The sequence below is a fragment of the Ruditapes philippinarum genome, unplaced genomic scaffold (assembly GCF_026571515.1).
Source record: "Ruditapes philippinarum isolate M1 unplaced genomic scaffold, ASM2657151v2 ctg1766_1_1_1_1, whole genome shotgun sequence".
NCBI lineage: Eukaryota > Metazoa > Mollusca > Bivalvia > Venerida > Veneridae > Ruditapes > Ruditapes philippinarum.
The window spans coordinates 61,393-80,579 of record NW_026863198.1 but is presented as its reverse complement, the minus strand read 5'-3'; the positions used below and the strand labels follow the sequence as shown (position 1 = coordinate 80,579).

At 34.8% G+C, this 19,187-nt stretch overlaps 1 protein-coding gene across 1 annotated transcript in view; it reads right to left on the bottom strand.

Moving 5' to 3' along the window:
* Positions 1-5,149: 5,149 nt before the first annotated feature.
* The window catches only part of LOC132721445 (craniofacial development protein 1-like), a 29,597-nt gene continuing 15,559 nt past the window's right edge, over positions 5,150-19,187 (bottom strand). The window contains exons 2-8 of the mRNA XM_060705752.1: positions 16,732-16,864; positions 15,453-15,684; positions 14,987-15,117; positions 13,263-13,376; positions 12,769-12,844; positions 11,905-11,990; positions 5,150-8,486 (exon numbers count right to left, since the gene is read on the bottom strand). Of these exons, the coding sequence (XP_060561735.1) occupies positions 8,390-8,486; positions 11,905-11,990; positions 12,769-12,844; positions 13,263-13,376; positions 14,987-15,117; positions 15,453-15,684; positions 16,732-16,864 (869 nt within the window). The 3' untranslated portion in view covers positions 5,150-8,389. The remainder of the gene's footprint in view (positions 8,487-11,904; positions 11,991-12,768; positions 12,845-13,262; positions 13,377-14,986; positions 15,118-15,452; positions 15,685-16,731; positions 16,865-19,187) is intronic.

Genomic DNA, 19,187 nt, shown 5'->3' with positions numbered 1-19,187 from the left:
ATTGATGGATGATCACCAAACTTTGTATGTAGCATTCTTAGGTAGTACTTTTATCAAATTTGCTCATATTAATTTGATCGGCCCCTTTTAGGGGTCTCTAGCGCTAAAAACAGAAAAAACCTTTAAACATCTACAGAACTAATTGATGGATGATCACCAAACTTTGTCTGTAGCATTCTTGGGTAGTCGTTTATCAAGTTTGCTCATATTAATTTGATTAGCCATTTTAAGGGGACACTAAAGCCAAAAATAGAAAAACTTTTCCTACTGAAATAATTGATAGATGATCACCAAACTTTGTCTGTAGCATTCTTGGGTAGTCTTTTATCAAGTTTGCTCATATTAATTTGATTGGCCCGTTTTAGGGGCCGCTAAAGCTAAAAATAGAAATACCTTTAAACGTTTATTTCTACAGAACTAATTGATAGATGATCACCAAACTTTGTAGCATTCTTAGGTACTCTTTTATCAAGTTTGCTCATATTAATTTGATTAGCCATTTTAAGGGGACACTAAAGCCAAAAATAGAAAAACTTTTCCTACTGAAATAATTAATAGATGATCACCAAACTTCGTAGCATTCTTAGGTAGTCTTTTATCAAGTTTGTTCATATTATTTTGATTGGCCCCGTTTAAGGAAAAGCTTAAATGCCCCAGGTCATGACATTTCTTCAAATTACTATTTAAACATATTCTATGCTCAAATTTAATATTAGAAAATATTGACAATGGATAATTTCCAACACTGATAAGCAGTTGTTTTTGGTGAGCGACTCAGTGCCACCATGACCCTCTTGTTACGTATTCAAACCTTTTCCCCCTCACCACTGTGGCAGAGACTTTGGATTCGTTCATGTTAGAAAGCTATATCCTGCCAAGCTCCTGACCTAGCTAGCTAACAGAACGTCGGTGGTTCTACCTGGTTTATATTTTATATACATATCTGGCTCGAATCAGGTGCCCGTTCGTGCCTGAAGTAATGCAAGGAAGGGCAACTGAGTTTCTTCCTCCATCAGTAAAGCTGGAACGTTGCCAAATGACCTATACTGTGTTGGTGTGACGTAAAACCTAATCAGCCAATAGTAAACTGTCTTGTTAGACTTACCGAATGGCCAACCTGGTATGGGTCTTTTCTGGCGACAAAGACTAATAAAGGTTTCAGTATGTATAGGGTAAAAAGATTATCTCACTCCTTGTGCACATTTTTCATTTGTACTATTATAAAGATATTATTGTGTATGAATACATGCAAATTATATGCGTCAATTTTTACTCTTCCAGAAATGGAAACCCAACCCTTTCGCCTGTGGGGAAAAGCAGGTACTTTAATTTAGGGAACGATGACTTCTGACGTCAGCGAAAAGACGCCACAAAAACGGTGTAGAAAATCAAACGGAAGTATTACTTGCTGATTTTGTACAAAATAAATATTGTCATAGCATTTAACTGTATCATATCTCTAAACGTGTTAGCTAAGATGCTATAATTCTGTAAGATGAATTTAAAAACTTCAAAGCATGTCTCCAGCATTTCTCTTTTTTTGAAATTTGAATGACCGATTCTGGCTGTTCAAAAAGAAAACTTTTGTCACAAATAATTTCTAAAATTCAAAGCCACTGAGACTATCAGCCACAGGTGCCGCTACCTCAGGTGAAAGGCTGTCGAAGTCCAGTGTTGAGATGCCCCTACACACCGGCCGTTCTAAATGATTTTTCGGCAACACTGCTCCTTTCATCTCCTTAAGAATAACCGAATGATACCCTTTCATATTATTTTTCTCGATATGTGAAAGAACCTCGCCTCGAGACGTCAGCGTGTGCGGTCTAGGCGGGGTTGTCCGCTTAGGAATGACAAACTCCTGAATGGATCCTGGCGTTGAAGGAACTCCGAGGCTGCTCAAGGAACTAATCGAACCGTGTCGACCGCTATGGGCCGACGACGTCGAAGAGAATCGGCTTCCGATCGTTTTCGGTGACTCGGCACTGTCTGTTTCCAGTAGTGAGAAAAGAGAAGAGTAGCTTGCTTTCTTTAATAGAGGGGAAATCCGATTTTCTGAGGAGCTTTGTTTTATCAAGCGCATGGCTCTTGTTGGCATAGTTGATACATACGTGTCGTCAAAGGCGTCGTCCTCCAGTGGATAATCGTCAATTTCCTCTTTAAACATGACGCCCCTAATAAATGAAAACAAAAAAGAGCTTGGTGGGTATATAGATCTACACAATGAATGGCTGGTGTGCATCCATATTTATTAAAAAGAATGTTTTGAGAGACCAATACAGAGGCTCTCGTTGTTTAAATGATATCAGGCTTTCTTGAAAAACCTGTTCCCAAAACAAACCAACGCCTGACATTTAACATTTATTTTTATAGAAAAAGCAACCTTTCAAATTGTTCGCTTACTGCTTATCTATTTCTTTAAGGAAAAGGAATGAAAGATTAGTTGGTGAGTAGTTTTGATCAGTTTGTAAAGGCAAGAAATACAGTGCAACCTTTTCAGAGCAAAAACCATTGAAGGCTTGTTGTTGATAAGAAATTTAAAGCACTTGAGATCCTAAATTTATCGTTAAGTCTTATTTTGGGAAGGAATGAAACTGGTTTCTGTAAAGGGGTTAATACTCTGTAGAGGGTCACTCTACAGCGGTTGTACTGAACTGTCATATACGTTTCACATGGGTGCAAGTTAAAAAATATTTTGAAAACCTGAAAATCATTGATTTAATATCATTTCAATTGATTTTATATAGAAAAGGAGAGCTTTCAACGGTGAACTTGAAAATGCATGAAAAGTTGTACCCATGAGTTTCAAAGCTGTTAAAGACACACATTCTAATTCAGACTAAAGCTTGTTATTTGGGAAAGAAGTAAATTAGTTTCGCTCATTGGTTATGAAGGCGAAAATAAGAATGAGCGAGTGAACAGTTTTCTTTCAAAAAAGCGCTGTTTATATATTTACCAATGTTTAAAGGCACTCCACTGAGTTTTTTTGACATGACGAAACTGGAAATAATTTTTCGAGATTAATCCTCAGTTTGATGTAGGTGTAGATAAGTAACTTGTGTGCAAAATTTTAGATTATTCGCTCTTGTGGTTTATCCAGGATAATTATTCAAATTGTGAAAAATGACCCAAAATTGAAAAGCGTTAAAACGCTTTTCTTTCAAATCGTATCAAAAATAGCACAAAATTACTATTTTTAATTCATTTTTGAGTATATTTCTGAATTATTTTTTTGCATGTCTTCCTGTTTTACGTGCCCCAGCTGATCTGTTTATTTTTTTTTATGATTTTAGGTTTTTGAACCTCAGTGGAGTTCCTTTAAGATAAATTAAAAAATGTAACATACCTTCAAGTATTGACATGAACTTAAGCCTTGTCCAGAAATATCGTGAATTTATTGACTCCAGACTTTTATAGTCGTAGCTCATTCCTGTGACTTTCTGTCGAAGAATGTGCTAATTTCTTTTCAACAACTACATGTATAAAATTAGCGTACTATATATTTATATATATTTATCGTATCAGAAAACCTTAAAATCTTTCAGAATTTAAATTGAGATATATATGTACATGTATCTGTCAAATTCCTTTAATTGCCAGCCAGTCTACAGATTTTGTGTTGTTGTTTTTTTGTTGTTGTTGTTTTGTTTTGTGCCGCAAAAATGTGTTTGTTAAAAAGTCTGACAGTAAAAGTTATAAAATATAACCCTTAACCGGGTGGAGCAGGAAATGATGAGCTTTTGTAACCAATAAAGAGCCACGTGCAAAGTAAAAGATCCGGATCAGGATCAAATGATCCTGATTTTGTCTTCATTGTTTTATTCATGTAGTATCCAGGCCGGAATATCATCAAGGATGCTAAGTTGAGCTTCTTAGGTCTTAAAATTTCTTCTACCCATTTATAATTTAAAATTGATAGTATTTTGGTTACAATTTTGCAATAATTAAATTGTACATATTCTAAATTTAAAAAAGTAAAAAAACAAATTTATGGGATAAAACCGACGGGTAAGAAAAATTCACCACCTACCCAGTAATGTGCATCTATCTACCTCAGGGAGACAATCATGATTCCTTGATGCGTAGTTATTTCCCTTAGACTATCACAGAAAACATAAAATCCGTCAAAATAATGCATCTTTTTTTAACCAGTTTACAAGACAAATTATTATTTTTGCTATTTTGTTGTGTCCCTATGGGGGTAATTGCACCTTTTCACATAAATCAGCTTGACACTTTCGACATAAAAACATTTTATGCCCAGCATATATCAACAGTTAACTATTTATTTTTCATCATAAATCAGCAATAAAAGTTGTCAGTTATCGAACATGGATCAGCGGTCTTGTTGTTAAGGTGTCTGCCCGTAAAGCCTCGGACCCTGTATTCAAGCCTCACTACATGGGAACACATTCATACCAAAAGTGAACTAAAAGCAGTGATTCTTATGATACATTTATACGAAAGACAGGTAGGGCCATTTCAACTTTATGAATTCCCCATTTCATCTTTATGAATTCACAATTTAAACTTCGTGAATTCCCGTCTTCAACATACGGAATTCGTTGAAATCATCGTGAAGTTGGAATGTCCCCACTGGCCTTTGGTATACATTGTATATGAGTATATTCTTTCCCCACTATCAATTTTGAAAAATATTTCAATTTTTCAGTAATAGCAGTAAAGAAGAATTTATTGAAACGCAATGTATTTGATACAAACTTAAGAGTGTGCAAAATGTATTTGGATTGTAACATTTTTTACTATTTTTCTTTTTATACAGAATTCATTTTAGTTATCTTGTGTAGGTAACTATCAGTTTATAGATTAACACTGGATCTGTTCCTGGGAGCAATGATTATTACATTATATTACAACAGATATTCATAGTACAGTAAAACCTGAGAAAAACTGGAATCCTCTGAAAACCAGACGATTTTAAAAGACCCGTATTTTCTCATTATAAGTTCATTGAAAAAAATCATCTAAATACCGGAACCTCCGAATTCCGAACACATCATAATTATCAATAAATGAATTAAAACCGCTTCAAACCGGCATCATCTGAAAACCTGACTTTTGGTAAAGTCTGTACAGGGTCCAGTTTTCAGAGTTTTTACTGTACTTATATTGTTGATAACAAAAACAGTACTGTTGCAAAATAATAATTTTATTCATACACAATTTGATACAGAAATAAACACAATGACAAGATGAACAATGCTGTCAGATGATTTGATGAATGTATGAAAATATTACAAAACTGATATCAATGTTTATGCCTTTTAAATCTGGAATTAACTGATTTTCTTAAAGCACATAGTTATGATTTTTTCTTAACCCTTAACCTGCTGAATTTCTTAAATGGGCTAGTCCCACTTGTGACTTGTATTTTTTTTAACTGTCCATCATCAATATTTGTTCATTGGGTTAAATGTCGCACCAATACAGTATAGACTATATGGTGACTTTCCAGCTTTACTGGTGGAGGAAGAGCTCAGGTGTCCCTCTGTACATTATTTCAGGCACAAACAGGCACCCGAGGAGAACCACTGACGTTCTGTAGGCTAGATGGATAGTTTTCTTGCATGAAGAATACGAAGACCCTAGCGTGACTCAAACCTAAAGCAGTGAGAAGCAAGTGGTTTGAAATCAACGACCTTAACCACTTGGCCACGAAGTCCACCATTATTTATATGAATCAGGACGAAAGTCTTAAGTCCGTCAACAAACAGTATAAATCCTAGTCAATCTGAGGCTTGCCTGCCTCTATACTGGTGACAAAGCCTTATCACTTTTGGTTCCAGCAGAGTACCGGTTAAAGCAGGAATGCATACATGTAACATAATATTTTACTCTCTCCTTTGAAATTCTTTTAGACACACAACCTGTATCTGTCATCAGGAGTCTATATACAAGAATATGTGATGGTAAAGTTACATTTCTTAAATGAAGGTACTAGTGAACTAACTTACAAACTAGTACTATATTGGTTCAGATCTTAAACTTGTGCTTCTTGAAGGAATAAGCCATTTTTCTTACAACAAAAATAGATAAAAACACCAACAGACATACAACAAGAGGGCCATGATGGCCCTGAGGTCGCTCACCTGTATATAGCCCCCACCCCCCCAACCCATAAGAAGATGTTTCATGCTAAACATCTAAGCTCTAGCTCATTGGGCTTTTTAAAAGAAGATTTTTTAAAGTTTTTACTATACACATATAGTTAAAAACAATGACACCCCTGGGGCTGGGCCAATTTTGACCCCTGGGCTTTTATTTGAACAAACTTTGTAGACACTTACTAGAAGATGTTTCATGCTCAATATCTAAACTCTAGCTATTTGGGTTTTTTCAAAGAAGATTTTAAGTTTTTGCTATACACATATTAGGAAAATCAATGACCCACGGGGCGGGGCCAATTTTGACCCCAGGGCTTTTATTTGAACAAACTTTGTAGACACTCACTAGAAGATGTTTCATGCTTAATATCTTAACTCTAGCTATTTGGGTTTTTTCAAAGAAGATTTTTTAAGTTTTTGCTATACACATATAAGGAAAATCAATGACCCCCGGGGCGGGGCCAATTTTGACCCCAGGGCTTTTATTTGAACAAACTTGGTAGACACCTATTAGAACATGTTTGATGCTAAATATCTTAGCTCTAGCTCTTTGAGTTCTTTAAAGGAAGATTTTTTAAGTTTTTACTACATACATATAGGGAGAATCAATGACCCCCTGAGGCGGGGCCAATTTTGACCCCAGGGCTTTTATTTGAACAAACTTGGTGGACACTCATAAGAAGATGTTTCATGCTAAACATCTAAGCTCTAGCTCATTGGGCTTTTTAAAAGAAGATTTTTTTTTAAGTTTTTACTATACACATATAGTTAAAAACAATGACACCCCTGGGGCGGGGCCAGTTTTGACCCCAGGGCTTTTATTTGAACAAAATTTGTAGACACTTACTAGAAGATGTTTCATGCTTAATATCTAAACTCTAGCTATTTGGGTTTTTTCAAAGAAGATTTTAAGTTTTTGCTATACACATATAAGGAAAATCAATGACCCCCGGGGCCGGGCCAATTTTGACCCCAGGTCTTTTATTTGAACAAACTTTGTAGACACTCAATAGAAGATGTTTCATGCTTAATATCTAAACACTCGCTATTTGGGTTTTTTCAAAGAAGATTTTTTAAGTTTTTGCTATACACATATTAGGAAATTCAATGACCCCTGGGGCGGGGCCAATTTTGACCCCAGGGCTTTTATTTTAACAAACTTGGTAGACACCTATTAGAACATGTTTGATGCTAAATATCTTAGCTCTAGCTCTTTGAGTTTTTTAAAAGAAGATTTTTAAAGTTTTTACTATATGCATACAGGGAAAATCAATGCCCCCCTGGGGCGGGACCAATTTTGACCCCAGGGCTTAATTTGAACAAACTTGGTAGACACTCATTAGAACATGTTTCATGCTAAATATCTTAGTTCTAGCTCTTTGGGTTCTTTACAGAAGATTTTTTAAGTTTTTACTATTTGGGTTCTTTACAGAAGAGTTTTAAGTTTTTACTATATGCATATAGGGAAAATCAATGACCACCTGGGGCGGGGCCAATTTTGACCCCAGGGCTTTTATTTGAACAAACTTGGTAGACACTCACTAGAAGATGTTTCATGCCAAATATCTAAGCTCTAGCTCTTAGGGTTTTTTAAAAGAAGATATTTAACAGTTTTTTCTTTCGGTTGCCATGGCAACCAGAGTTCTGCATGGAATTAAATTTTTTGAAATTTTTTTAAAGGTGACCACCAAAGGAACATTCCTGTGAAGTTTGGATGAAATTGGCCTAGTGGTTTATGAGGAGATGTCATTTAAAGTAAAAGTTTACGGACGACGGACAGACGGACGACGGACGCAAAGCGATCACAAAAGCTCACCCTGTCACTTTGTGACAGGTGAGCTAAAAATGGACACATGAATGAAGTGTAAAGAAACAAATTTTAAACATACTTAAACTTATGTTTTTAATGATCTGTAATCTGTGATAGGAAATGAGAAAATTTACTTCTTACTTGTACATTGTACATTTCAGGGACAGACCCTCTATTTCCCGGACAATCCCTCCATTTTGGGACAATCCCAAATGTATGGGACCATATGGCATGATAAATTTCATCAAAAAAATTAACTTTGATTTGAAAAGTATCTTCAAATGATAGTTAGACCATAATTTTACACAACACAGTTAACAATCACTAGAGTAGAAAATTTTAATTGTTTTAAACTGGTTCTTTGATAAAACAACCTATTTAACAATGTCACTGTTGAAATCGGTCCGTAAATTTAGAGATTGAAACGTTCATAATTGTCTCTGCAGTGTCAGCCATGTCATCTCTTGCTGCTAGATGTGCCCAGTCGCAAACTTTTCTCCAGTTCAAATTGTCTTTGGTCAGTTCTTGATAGAAAATTCATCCTCTCTATGTAACTGTAAAAAAATGAAAAGAAACTTAATTCAAGTTAATACATGTTATTGTTTGAGTTTCTACAAACAAGTGAGGAATGGATTTGACATGTATCAGTTGCAAGAACTTGTTTTATAATTGAGGTGAATTTCAAAATATACACTGTTATAATGTTACTAATAATAATTTGTAATAGTTTTTACACAGGCAAATTAATGTAAAAAATATTATGATCTTATGAACTCTAATCATGCTAAAATGACATTTTTAAAGTCCTAGCATGAATTTCTGTATGAATTCTATTTATTTTTGGTTTGAAGCGTAAATTATCTATTATATTGAACGAAACGAGACGCCCACAGAATCACCGAGTAGTTTTAAAACAAGTCATGTGACTTGAAATAACCCTGGATATTGTATGATTGAAATAAGTTTAAGTCATTCATTTGACATGTTCTTTAACGTTTCCAGAGTTCACTGTGACAACTATTGTAAAATCCTAATGCTCAAACCAGACCTGCGTGGGTCAAGTTAGGAAACCATCATTTTATTCTTTATAATGAGAAATGTTTAATTCCTGTGACGGCCTAGTGTATTCATTTTAAGGGCATTTACAGAATAATGAATGAAAAATTCAAAACAACAAGAGGGCCATGATGGCCCTGAGGTCGCTCACCTGTATATAGGCCCCCCCAACCTCCCCCCCCAAACGTTGCAGGGCCAATTAAACCAAAGGGCTTTTATTTGCACAAACTTGGTAGACGCCCATAAGAAGATGTTTCATGCTAAACATCTAAGCTCTAGCTCATTGGGCTATTTAAAAGAAGATTTTTTAAAGTTTTTACTATACACATATAGTTAAAAACAATGACACCCCTGGGGCCGGGCCAGTTATGACCCCAGGGTTTTTATTTGAACAAACTTTGTAGACACTTACTAGAATATGTTTCATGCTGAATATCTAAACTCTAGCTATTTGGGTTTTTTCAAAGAAGATTTTAAGTTTTTGCTATACACATATAAGGAAAATCAATGACCCCGGGGCGGGGCCAATTTTGACCCAAGGTCTTTTATTTGAACAAACTTTGTAGACACTCACTAAAAGATGTTTCATGCTTAATATCTTAACTCTAGCTACTTGGGTTTTTTCAAAAAAGATTTTTTAAGTTTTTGCTATACACATATAAGGAAAATCAATGACCCCCGGGGCGGGGCCAATTTTGACCCCAGGGCTTTTATTTGAACAAACTTGGTAGACACCTATTACAACATGTTTGATGCTAAATATCTTAACCATAGCTCTTTGAGTTCTTTAAAAGAAGATTTTTTAAGTTTTTACTATATGCATATATAGGGAAAATCAATGACCCCCGGGGCGGGGTCAATTTTGACCCTAGGGCTTTTATTCGAACAAATTTGGTAGACACTTATTAGAACATGTTTCATGCTAAATATCTTAGCTCTAACTCTTTTGGTTCTTTAATAGGAGATTTTTTAAGTTTTTACTATATGCATATAGGGAAAATCAATGACCCCCTGGGGCGGGGCCAATTTTGACCCCAGGGCTTTTCTTTGAACAAACTTGGTAGACACCTATTAGAACATGTTTGATGCTCAATATCTTAGCCATAGCTCTTTGAGTTCTTTAAAAGAAGATTTTTTAAGTTTTTACTATATGCATATAGGGAAAATCAATGACCCCCCGGGGCGGGGCCAATTTTGACCCCAGGGCTTTTATTTGAACAAACTTGGTAGACACTCACTAGAAGATGTTTCATGCCAAATATCTAAGCTCTAGCTCTTATGGTTTTTAAAAAGAAGATTTTTAAAGTTTTTTCTTTTGGTTGCCATGGTAACCAGAGTTCTGCATGGAATTAAATTTTTTGAACAATTTTTAAAGGTGACCACCAAAGGAACATTCCTGTGAAGTTTGGATGAAATTGGCCTTGTGGTTTATGAGGAGATGTCATTTAAAGTAAAAGTTTACGGACGACGGACGGACGCCGGACGCCGGACGAAAAGCGATCACAAAAGCTCCCTCTGTCACTTTGTGACAGGTGAGCTAAAAAGATGAACATTTTGCCTGTGTCTCCCTTTTACAGCAGCAACAAAAGTTTCTCAATCTTAAGACTTTATCAAAACTTAAATAAAATGAGAGGTATAAAATTGATTAAAACATTCAAACACTTATGAATATTTGCTTATATCAACAAAGAAGGCCTGAAGTATGCAACTTCACAACACACTCCTTCCCCACCCCATTCCTTAAAGTTGTGATGCAGAGACTTTTTTTGCTCCTGAATCCCAGATATCCCTCACCTTTCGTTCCATTTCTATTGGCTGATTAATCAGATTTTTATTGGCTCATTAATCGTTCACTATAAATAATAATATTTAAAGGTCCTCAGTGCTTGTACTTTTTCATAAATATACAGTATGCTCAACATTGAGTAAATCATTTTTATCTTGGAAATTTATTTCAATCTATGAAATTCTTACTAAATATGTCTAATTTATATAAAATAATGTACAAACTATGTATGGGGAGCTGCATTCTATATCAACAGTCAAATATAGTTGGTCCTTTCTAAAAAAAACTGCCAGGTTCCTTTTGGTTTTCTTTTAATGACACATATGCCAAAGAGACTGTGTGGCATTTATTAATATATTCAAATATCAAATTTGAGCATTTTTCATCTTTATATATAACATATGTATCAATGAACAAACAAAACTAGAAATGTGTCCATAGGACACGGATGCCCCCACACACCACTGTTCTGTCAATCTTATGACTCTAGGTCAAATATTTTTTTGACTACATGTGCCACAAGTTGAAAACTAAAAATCAACAAAGGGCCATAATTCTGTTAAATTTGGTCGCAGCAAAAATTCCTTCCTTTACTACCATCTACACATTAAGGTTGTTCATCCCTGCAAGTGTAAGCAAAATCTGCCATCCTGTTTAAAAGGAGTTGCGTTCACAAAATTTCTACATAGTATTTAGTGAAAAAATCAACAAAGGACCATAATTCTGTAAAATTTGGTCGCAGCAAAAATTCCTCCCTTTACTACCATCTACACCTTAAGGTTGTTCATCCCTGTAAGTTTAAGCAAAATCTGCCATCCGGTTTAAGAGGAGTTGCGTTCACAAAATTTCTACATAGTATATAGTGAAAAAATCAACAAAGGGCCATAATTCTGTTAAATTTGGTCGCAGCAAAAATTCCTTCCTTTACTACCATCTACACACTAAGGTTGTTCATCCCTGTAAGTTTAAGCAAAATCTGCCATCCGGTTTAAGAGGAGTTACGTTCACAAAATTTCTACACGTTCACAAGATTTCGGGACGTACGGACGGACGGACAAGTGCAACGCTATATGCTCCCACATTGTGGGGGCATAATGATTACAAAATTATTCAAATCAAGTAACAATTACCTTTGTTTTCCTCTATTATGTATTTTCAGCTCCTCATCAATTCCTTCTTTTTCTTTAAAGTCCTCCCAATCTAGTTTGGATTTCTCCTACACAAATGTTGAAAAAAGCTGCATGTATATATGGATAAACCAGAACACTATCATTCTGTTGGGTAAAAGATAATGATTGTTTTTTTTTTCTTTGGTCTGTACTGTTAGGTACTTTCATGGTCTCATCAAAGTTATAAGGGTAATTAAGAACTAAAGAAATAGCAGATAAATCTTCTCTTGCGAGAAAGCCTTGTTGTTATTTGACACCATCAGATGTTAACTAAAGGCATTCCACTTTAAGATTCCTGTTACTCAACCTTTAATTTGACCTTTCTAATGCTAGGATCAAGACTTACCTGAACCTATGCTACAACTAGAGTCAGGCCAGCCTGTACTACTGAGTAGTATGACCAGTTTCTATATTGTTGCAGGAATTACTCAGGTACCCCTCTATACATTATTTCAGGCACAAGCAGGCAGCTGAGTAGTTTACCTTATACTAAATTTATTTTAGTTCCAGTGTGTAGGGAGCTATTAGCTTAAAGGCAGGACTCTTGTACTGAGCAGTAAGTGTAAAGTTTCCTTCGTAAGGAAAACAATGGCTTGCTAAGGATAGGGTTATGAACCCATGTGGCTATTTTGTAAACCACTCGGCCATGCAGTCAGTATAGACTGCTGATTTGAACCACTGACTTTCGTAACCTTTATTCCTGTTTTAATTTACAGGTAAGTGTGTGTTTGGCCTTTTTTAATTAAAGTTGTTTTTTTCACCTAAGAGTAGATCTCACTTGTCATTAAAAAATACAGATATTAATAAAATGGTTTTCATTCTTACCAATGTCCCCAGTTTTGGCTTTTTATTTATTTTTTCCAGTACACCTCCAAGTCCCCCACCAGGTCTCTTTATCCCTCTGAAAGAAAAAAGTAAAAGCAGAACATGTGATTAACTATCTTAAGATAAGATTCATTATAAGAAATGAAACTATTTTACAGTAAAAATACAGCATGCTCATTGACTGGCTTTATTTTTTCTGATTTTAATTTAATATGATGACAGGGAAAGGGATTATGATAGAAAAACTATATTCAGATGCTCACACATTGGTTCATTTATTCTGGGGTTTCATACTGAGACAACAGGGAAAGAGTTTTTATTTTTGCCTATGAAACAAATAAGAAAGAACATCCTAACACTAGCCAATCTGATTTATACTTTGGGGCTATGTCCCCTGAAACAAATCAGATATTCTCCTATTTCAATGCTCTACCTATTGCAAGGAAAGCTATTCAGGGCAGATACAATTATATTTTTGGACATCAGTCACTTACAAAGGAGTAGTTTTAACAGGTTTCTCGTCAGCCTGAGGCTCATCTTCCTGGCAGTTCTGCTTCTTTAATTCTGCTTTACCTTCCTTAGAGTTAACATCTATTTCTTTTGTAACTCTGAAAAAACAATAATACATTACAATCTTGATTCTTTTACAGTATTTTAAAGGATAAATATCGAAGTTGACGGTAAAACTGCAATAACTTTTATTAAATAAAGAATGACTTACAACAGTTTTGCAGCTATCCATTGATATACAATGTATGCGATACAAATATCTTCATGGTAAGTATATTCATTCAAAATAAAATTGTTCAACACTGTATATCATTGTACAGAACTGAAACTGGAAAGAAAATGTATGACCAGACTGGAACTTAAACCTAGGACCCTCAGAATACTGCTACACAGCTCTAATGCTTGAGTCACAAGTCTCAAATTTTCCCCTTTAAGCAAACAATTTTCATTCATGGCATATAAGGCTTGAATTGATAGTTTGATTGTCTACAGGCTCTAATCATTACATTAAGTTATGTTCAACCTTGGAAAAATGTGTATAACTAATGGATAAATGACACCGCATTTGTTTTAACAGAACAAAATACTCGAAATATGAATTAGTACAGCCTAAATCAAAGAAGAGTTATAAAATCCTTAAGCATATTTTCAACTAGATACATCTGACAGGCTTACAGCAAATACATGAAATATTACCAATTGCTACAGCTTTCTTATATTTGAACATTACTTTCAGCATTTACTTAATTGGAACATTTCTCATCAAAATTTAAATTGAATCCTTTCCATTAAAAGAAGGTTAAAAAGGTAAATGAAAAAAACAGAAAAAAAGTTCCAAATGGCTTATATAATGATGGAAGTCTACAGTACCACAGCCACATGAAATTTTCTTCTTTTTCTATTGAAGTTAAATTTTCCAATTTATTAATTTTCCTGCCATTCTATTACCCAACATCACATATCCACAATAATATATTGTGAGTAAAATTTATAAGACTGCTTAAGCTGGTGCTACTAGGTGTGAAAGATGTAGAATTTTCCACTATCTCTCATGAACAGACTGAATCAAACCAAGTCTCAAATTTTTCAGTTTTTTACTATTGTTTTCACTGCTCTCGAAGTTATCTCCCCTTTTCCATATTTTTATCCACCAATTAGGTTGTCAAAGTATGAGTAAACAAGTGAGACTAAAAAAAGTGTTGGGAGTACCACACTCAATGCTGTATTCTGGTATATACCGGACAAGGCGCTTGAATGTTTAAATGATAAAATCTCGCCTTTTCACCCGCTGAAATTCACTTGATCTCTTCACACTGATTTTTACACGATCATGAATGAAAAATGTAAAAATTTGAAAAAAAATATGACATTTTTCTATTTTGTGATCATGATTTCTTCAAGCATCTAGAGGTACTGCCCCAACACTGTAGAGAGTTGAATCTTAATCAAACTATCAAAGAAAAAGAGAATTTTAACTAAACAAATAGGGTCATAAACCTACAAAGGGTAAGCAGGCATGTGAGTCTGTGCAGTCTGACAGGCTTTTTTACTACTTACCGGTAAGGGGAGCATTGGCCTAGTGGTTAAGGTGTCTGCCTCTCAACCCTGGAATCATGGGTTCCGTTTAATTAATTCAGCAAAGGTAAACCCTTAACCTCAAGCAAATTAGAAATGCAAAGATGAATAAAAAGGTCATGACCTCACTTACTTTACTGATTCACCAGCAAAATCATAAACTTTGGTAACTGTAATTGTGGATTTTTGTGATGTTGCTGGGCTAGGTTTTGCAGCTTCTACCACAGTTTTTGTTTCAGTAGCAGCTCCTTTGTTTGGGGTCGTCTGGAAAAATTAAATTCTCACTTTTTTCAAACATTTTCAAAATATATTTACTATTCACAAAAATATTTTTGAGCCAATTTTACTTAAAATATAGTTATCCCTCAAAAGCAAATCATTTTTTTTCCCTATTTTTATTTTAAGTAATGAAATTTTTGATTTTCTTTAAAAACAACACTGAAAGAGCTTTGTAGCATTCAAATTCAATAGCTGTAACTCATTTCTACTAATTTTATATAGCATTACACATCATTCAATACTCATATTTCAAAAACTAAAAAAAAAAACTTTCAATTTCACAAGAAATATTAAAGGAATGCCTCACAATTGAATTTTACCTTGCCAATAGAACTTGACAGCGTTCCTAATCCAGTTGAGGCAACAGGCTTCTTCTCTGGTCTTTTTCCAACATCTGACATAAAACTGGACCACAAATCATCGGCTCTCTTCTTCTCCTGCTCTTTCTTCTTCTCCTCTTGTTCTAATTTGATCTGTTCAGCTAAATCTTTATTAGTGTTGTCCTCTTCCACAACTGTCTCATTATCTAGCTTTATACCACCAACTCTCTTCCTATATCAACACAAAACTACATCTTATAGACACAGGGCTTTGTTTTCACACTTTGAGAAAGCGGTCCTTCCCCTGAATTCGGGGGATAATAATGTGGTCTTTTTTTTGTAAAAGGGGAAGAAAAAACATGATGTTAAGTAAAGTTTTGGGGAAAACTGCATGATTTTAAAGAATTTTTCTTTTGGGAAGCCACCCTTAAATAATCCCTACTATAGAAGGAAAAGAAAGCAATGAGATAGTTCCCAATTTTTACAATATTTATCTCCATTGCCAAAAGTGGCAGCCACTAAGGGGGTCAATATTCTTTATTCTAACACAATCCGCATTTTTCCCTTCCATTTTGAACATGGAAGAACCGAAAGTGTGTGTTATTTCAGAAATAATATATCCCAAATTGTGATTTTATCGCTTGATAAAATCACAGTTTGTCGTTCGGATGCGCATCATTATATCACTTGGGCTACGCCTTCGTGATATCATTTCTTGCATCCAACTCCAAACAGTGATTTTATTAATCGATCCAAATCACCAATTTGGGTATATTATTTTGAATCTAACATGACAATAACAAAATTAATGCTGCCATACCTTATATTAAGTTAAACTGCGCCTGATTTGTTTCCGTACTTATTTTCAGCGTGTTGCATTTTTAGTAACGTCACATGTATAATGATTACATCATATGTCTAATAACAGAAGTTGAACGTCAACAGTGATTTTTGCATATTCTAACATGACCCGCATTTTTCCCTATTGAACATAGACAAACCAAAAGTGTGTGTTTATTTAAAATTTACAGATTTTTATCAAAGCTCAACCCGCTAAATCAACCATTAGTACCTGCCCTTTATCATGTATCCCCTGCCCTTTTTTCAGGCTAGATACAACACTAGTTACATACAACTTGAGATTGCTTTGATAATTCTGGTTAAGTATAGGACCTTCATTCATGTCATTAAAGAACAAAATGTACAGTAGTCTTGAGAAGAAACTGTAGCAAAGGCAAAATGTACAATTTGATAATGCAAGTATATATATGAAAATGACCTTGACATTGTCTGCTTTTGTTTAACTGGTTTCCGCTTTCGTTTGCCTGTACTGACTGGTTCCCCATCCTCTTTTAAAGCATCAAGATTTTCTTCCTCCCCAGAATTCTCTTCCTCCGACACTGCTTCGCCATCTAAAATACAGATTAAACCCTTAAATTATCCTGCTGAATTTGACAGAGGTTTTTCCTGTTTGTCAATAATTATGAACATTTCTCTTCTGTTTCATAAGATAATATGGAATTAGGCAAAGCCTATGAACTGGGAAGTCGGTTAAAATAATTGTTTGCTTTTTATTTTACATTTTTTGTTTTAAAGGGGTCATTCCATATTCACTTGGAACACCTCGCCAATTATAATTAAACCGAAAAGTTGCCTTTGTTTTTTTTTTTATCGGAATACCTCGCCTATTATCAGTAACTTACATTAAAAATGATGGCGCCAAACTAGATACAATGTATGTCATTGAAGATTTCACTGATATTAATAGAAATCTATAAAAAGTTTAAACTGTTTTTTATTTTATTGTCTTTTAAATATATACATGTGTAGATTATAGCTGGGCAAGTCAAAGTCCTTTGCAGACACGGCCTTTGACATCCCCGTACTATGATAATTTAAAATTGAGACTAAAAAAGTTTTGGAGTACCACACTAAATACCTTTGCCAGATATATACCGGACCACAGGTGTTCAGCGTGTGATACCAGCATTTTTTCCTCTACTTTGGGAATGGTGCCGGTACCAGACTGATTGGGAAAAAAATGTGTTATTTTGACTTAAATTAGGATTTTTTAATGCATTTTTTCAGCTACAAATAAGATTAGTTATCATGAATAAAGACGGCTAACAGCTTCCACAGTCCAGGTAGAACTAGTGAGTGGTGATTTATATGAATATGTCACAGGCGCTAGTCACATAATCAAATATTTTTCATAATCGGCCTATATAATTATGTTTATAAATATCTTTTTTAACATATATAGGAATATGTTGGATTTAAATGATTTCAGAGAAATCACTTGGCCTTGTGGGAAATTTGAACAGCCAATTTGGGAATTTAAACATTGGAAATTGGGAATTTTAATGTCTTATTTCTATTGGGAACAGTATCTTTTTAGGGTAGTAGTTTATATAAAGAAAAAAGAACACTGGATACATATCATGATGAAAACCAATATAATTTGAGCCGCGCCACGACAAAACCAACATAGTGTGTTTGCGACCAGCATGGATCCAGACCAGCATGCGCATCCACGCTGTCTGATCAGGATCCATGCTGTTCGCTTACAAACCCTATGACAAGTAGAGAAACTGATAACAAACAGCATGAATCCTGATCAGACTGCACGGATGCGCAGGCTGGTCTGGATCCATGCTGGTCGCAAACGCACTATGTTGGTTTTGTCGTGATGCGGCTCAATCGTCCTAAAGGAGGTGTCTGATATATTTAGAGGCTCTGGTTCTCACATCAAGTTCAAATATTGCTGCAAATCAGTTTTCACTGTTTACAGCTATCAATATTGAAACAAAAAATATTTACACAGGATCTTGTTGAATAGGAAAACCATAACTTTTTGTCTTCTCCAGCCTAGAGAGTTAAATAGTGCTACCTTGTCTCGTTTAATATTATATACCCCAGTATTTTTTTAAGACATGATATGTGTTGTAAACATAGACAATATGGTTGTATATAAATGTTTTTCATCATGTTTGTAAGTGTCACACGCCAAACACCTTTGCACTGTACAAGGTACTTGAAAGAAGATTAAATGCTAAAATCTCACCTTTTAACCTGCTGAAATGTACTTTAAGGCATCTAATTCATCTGTTCACATAAAGGATAATGACTTAAAAATGTAAGATTGACCTTTTGGAAAACCCAACTACCCAACTTACACTGTTTTCCTGTATGTCACTGATTTAGCTCTGGGGAATTACACCAAATGAAGTACTGTACATACACTAACACTATTAAATGATATTGTGGTGCCCAGACCCCTGCTTAGTGTTTCCAGGGCAGTCTGCAGCCTCACATTAACCCAGGGTTCGTTTTACACGGCCCAAGTACCAAATTATAAATGACACATAAGACATTTTGTAACTTAAAACTCTTTTAATTAAAATATTATATAGATCAATTTATTTACATATACATAGTCATGGATGCCTAGAGTCTCTTATTATTATTCCTATGGATGACCAGATTTCAGTAAACAAGTACCAGGTTTGGTAAAAATATAATGAGATACCAGATCTGGTAGTTACCAGATTGGGTACTATACCGGATTGGTATTATACCAGATTTGGTATGAACCATTTCTGGAACAACCGTTCTCTCTACACTGGCAAAGTAATTATAACTGTTTAACAATAACAACAAGGATGAATTTCACCTGTATCCGATCCATTTTCCGGTTATTTATTCGTCTACAATTATCTACTCAATAGAGTACTT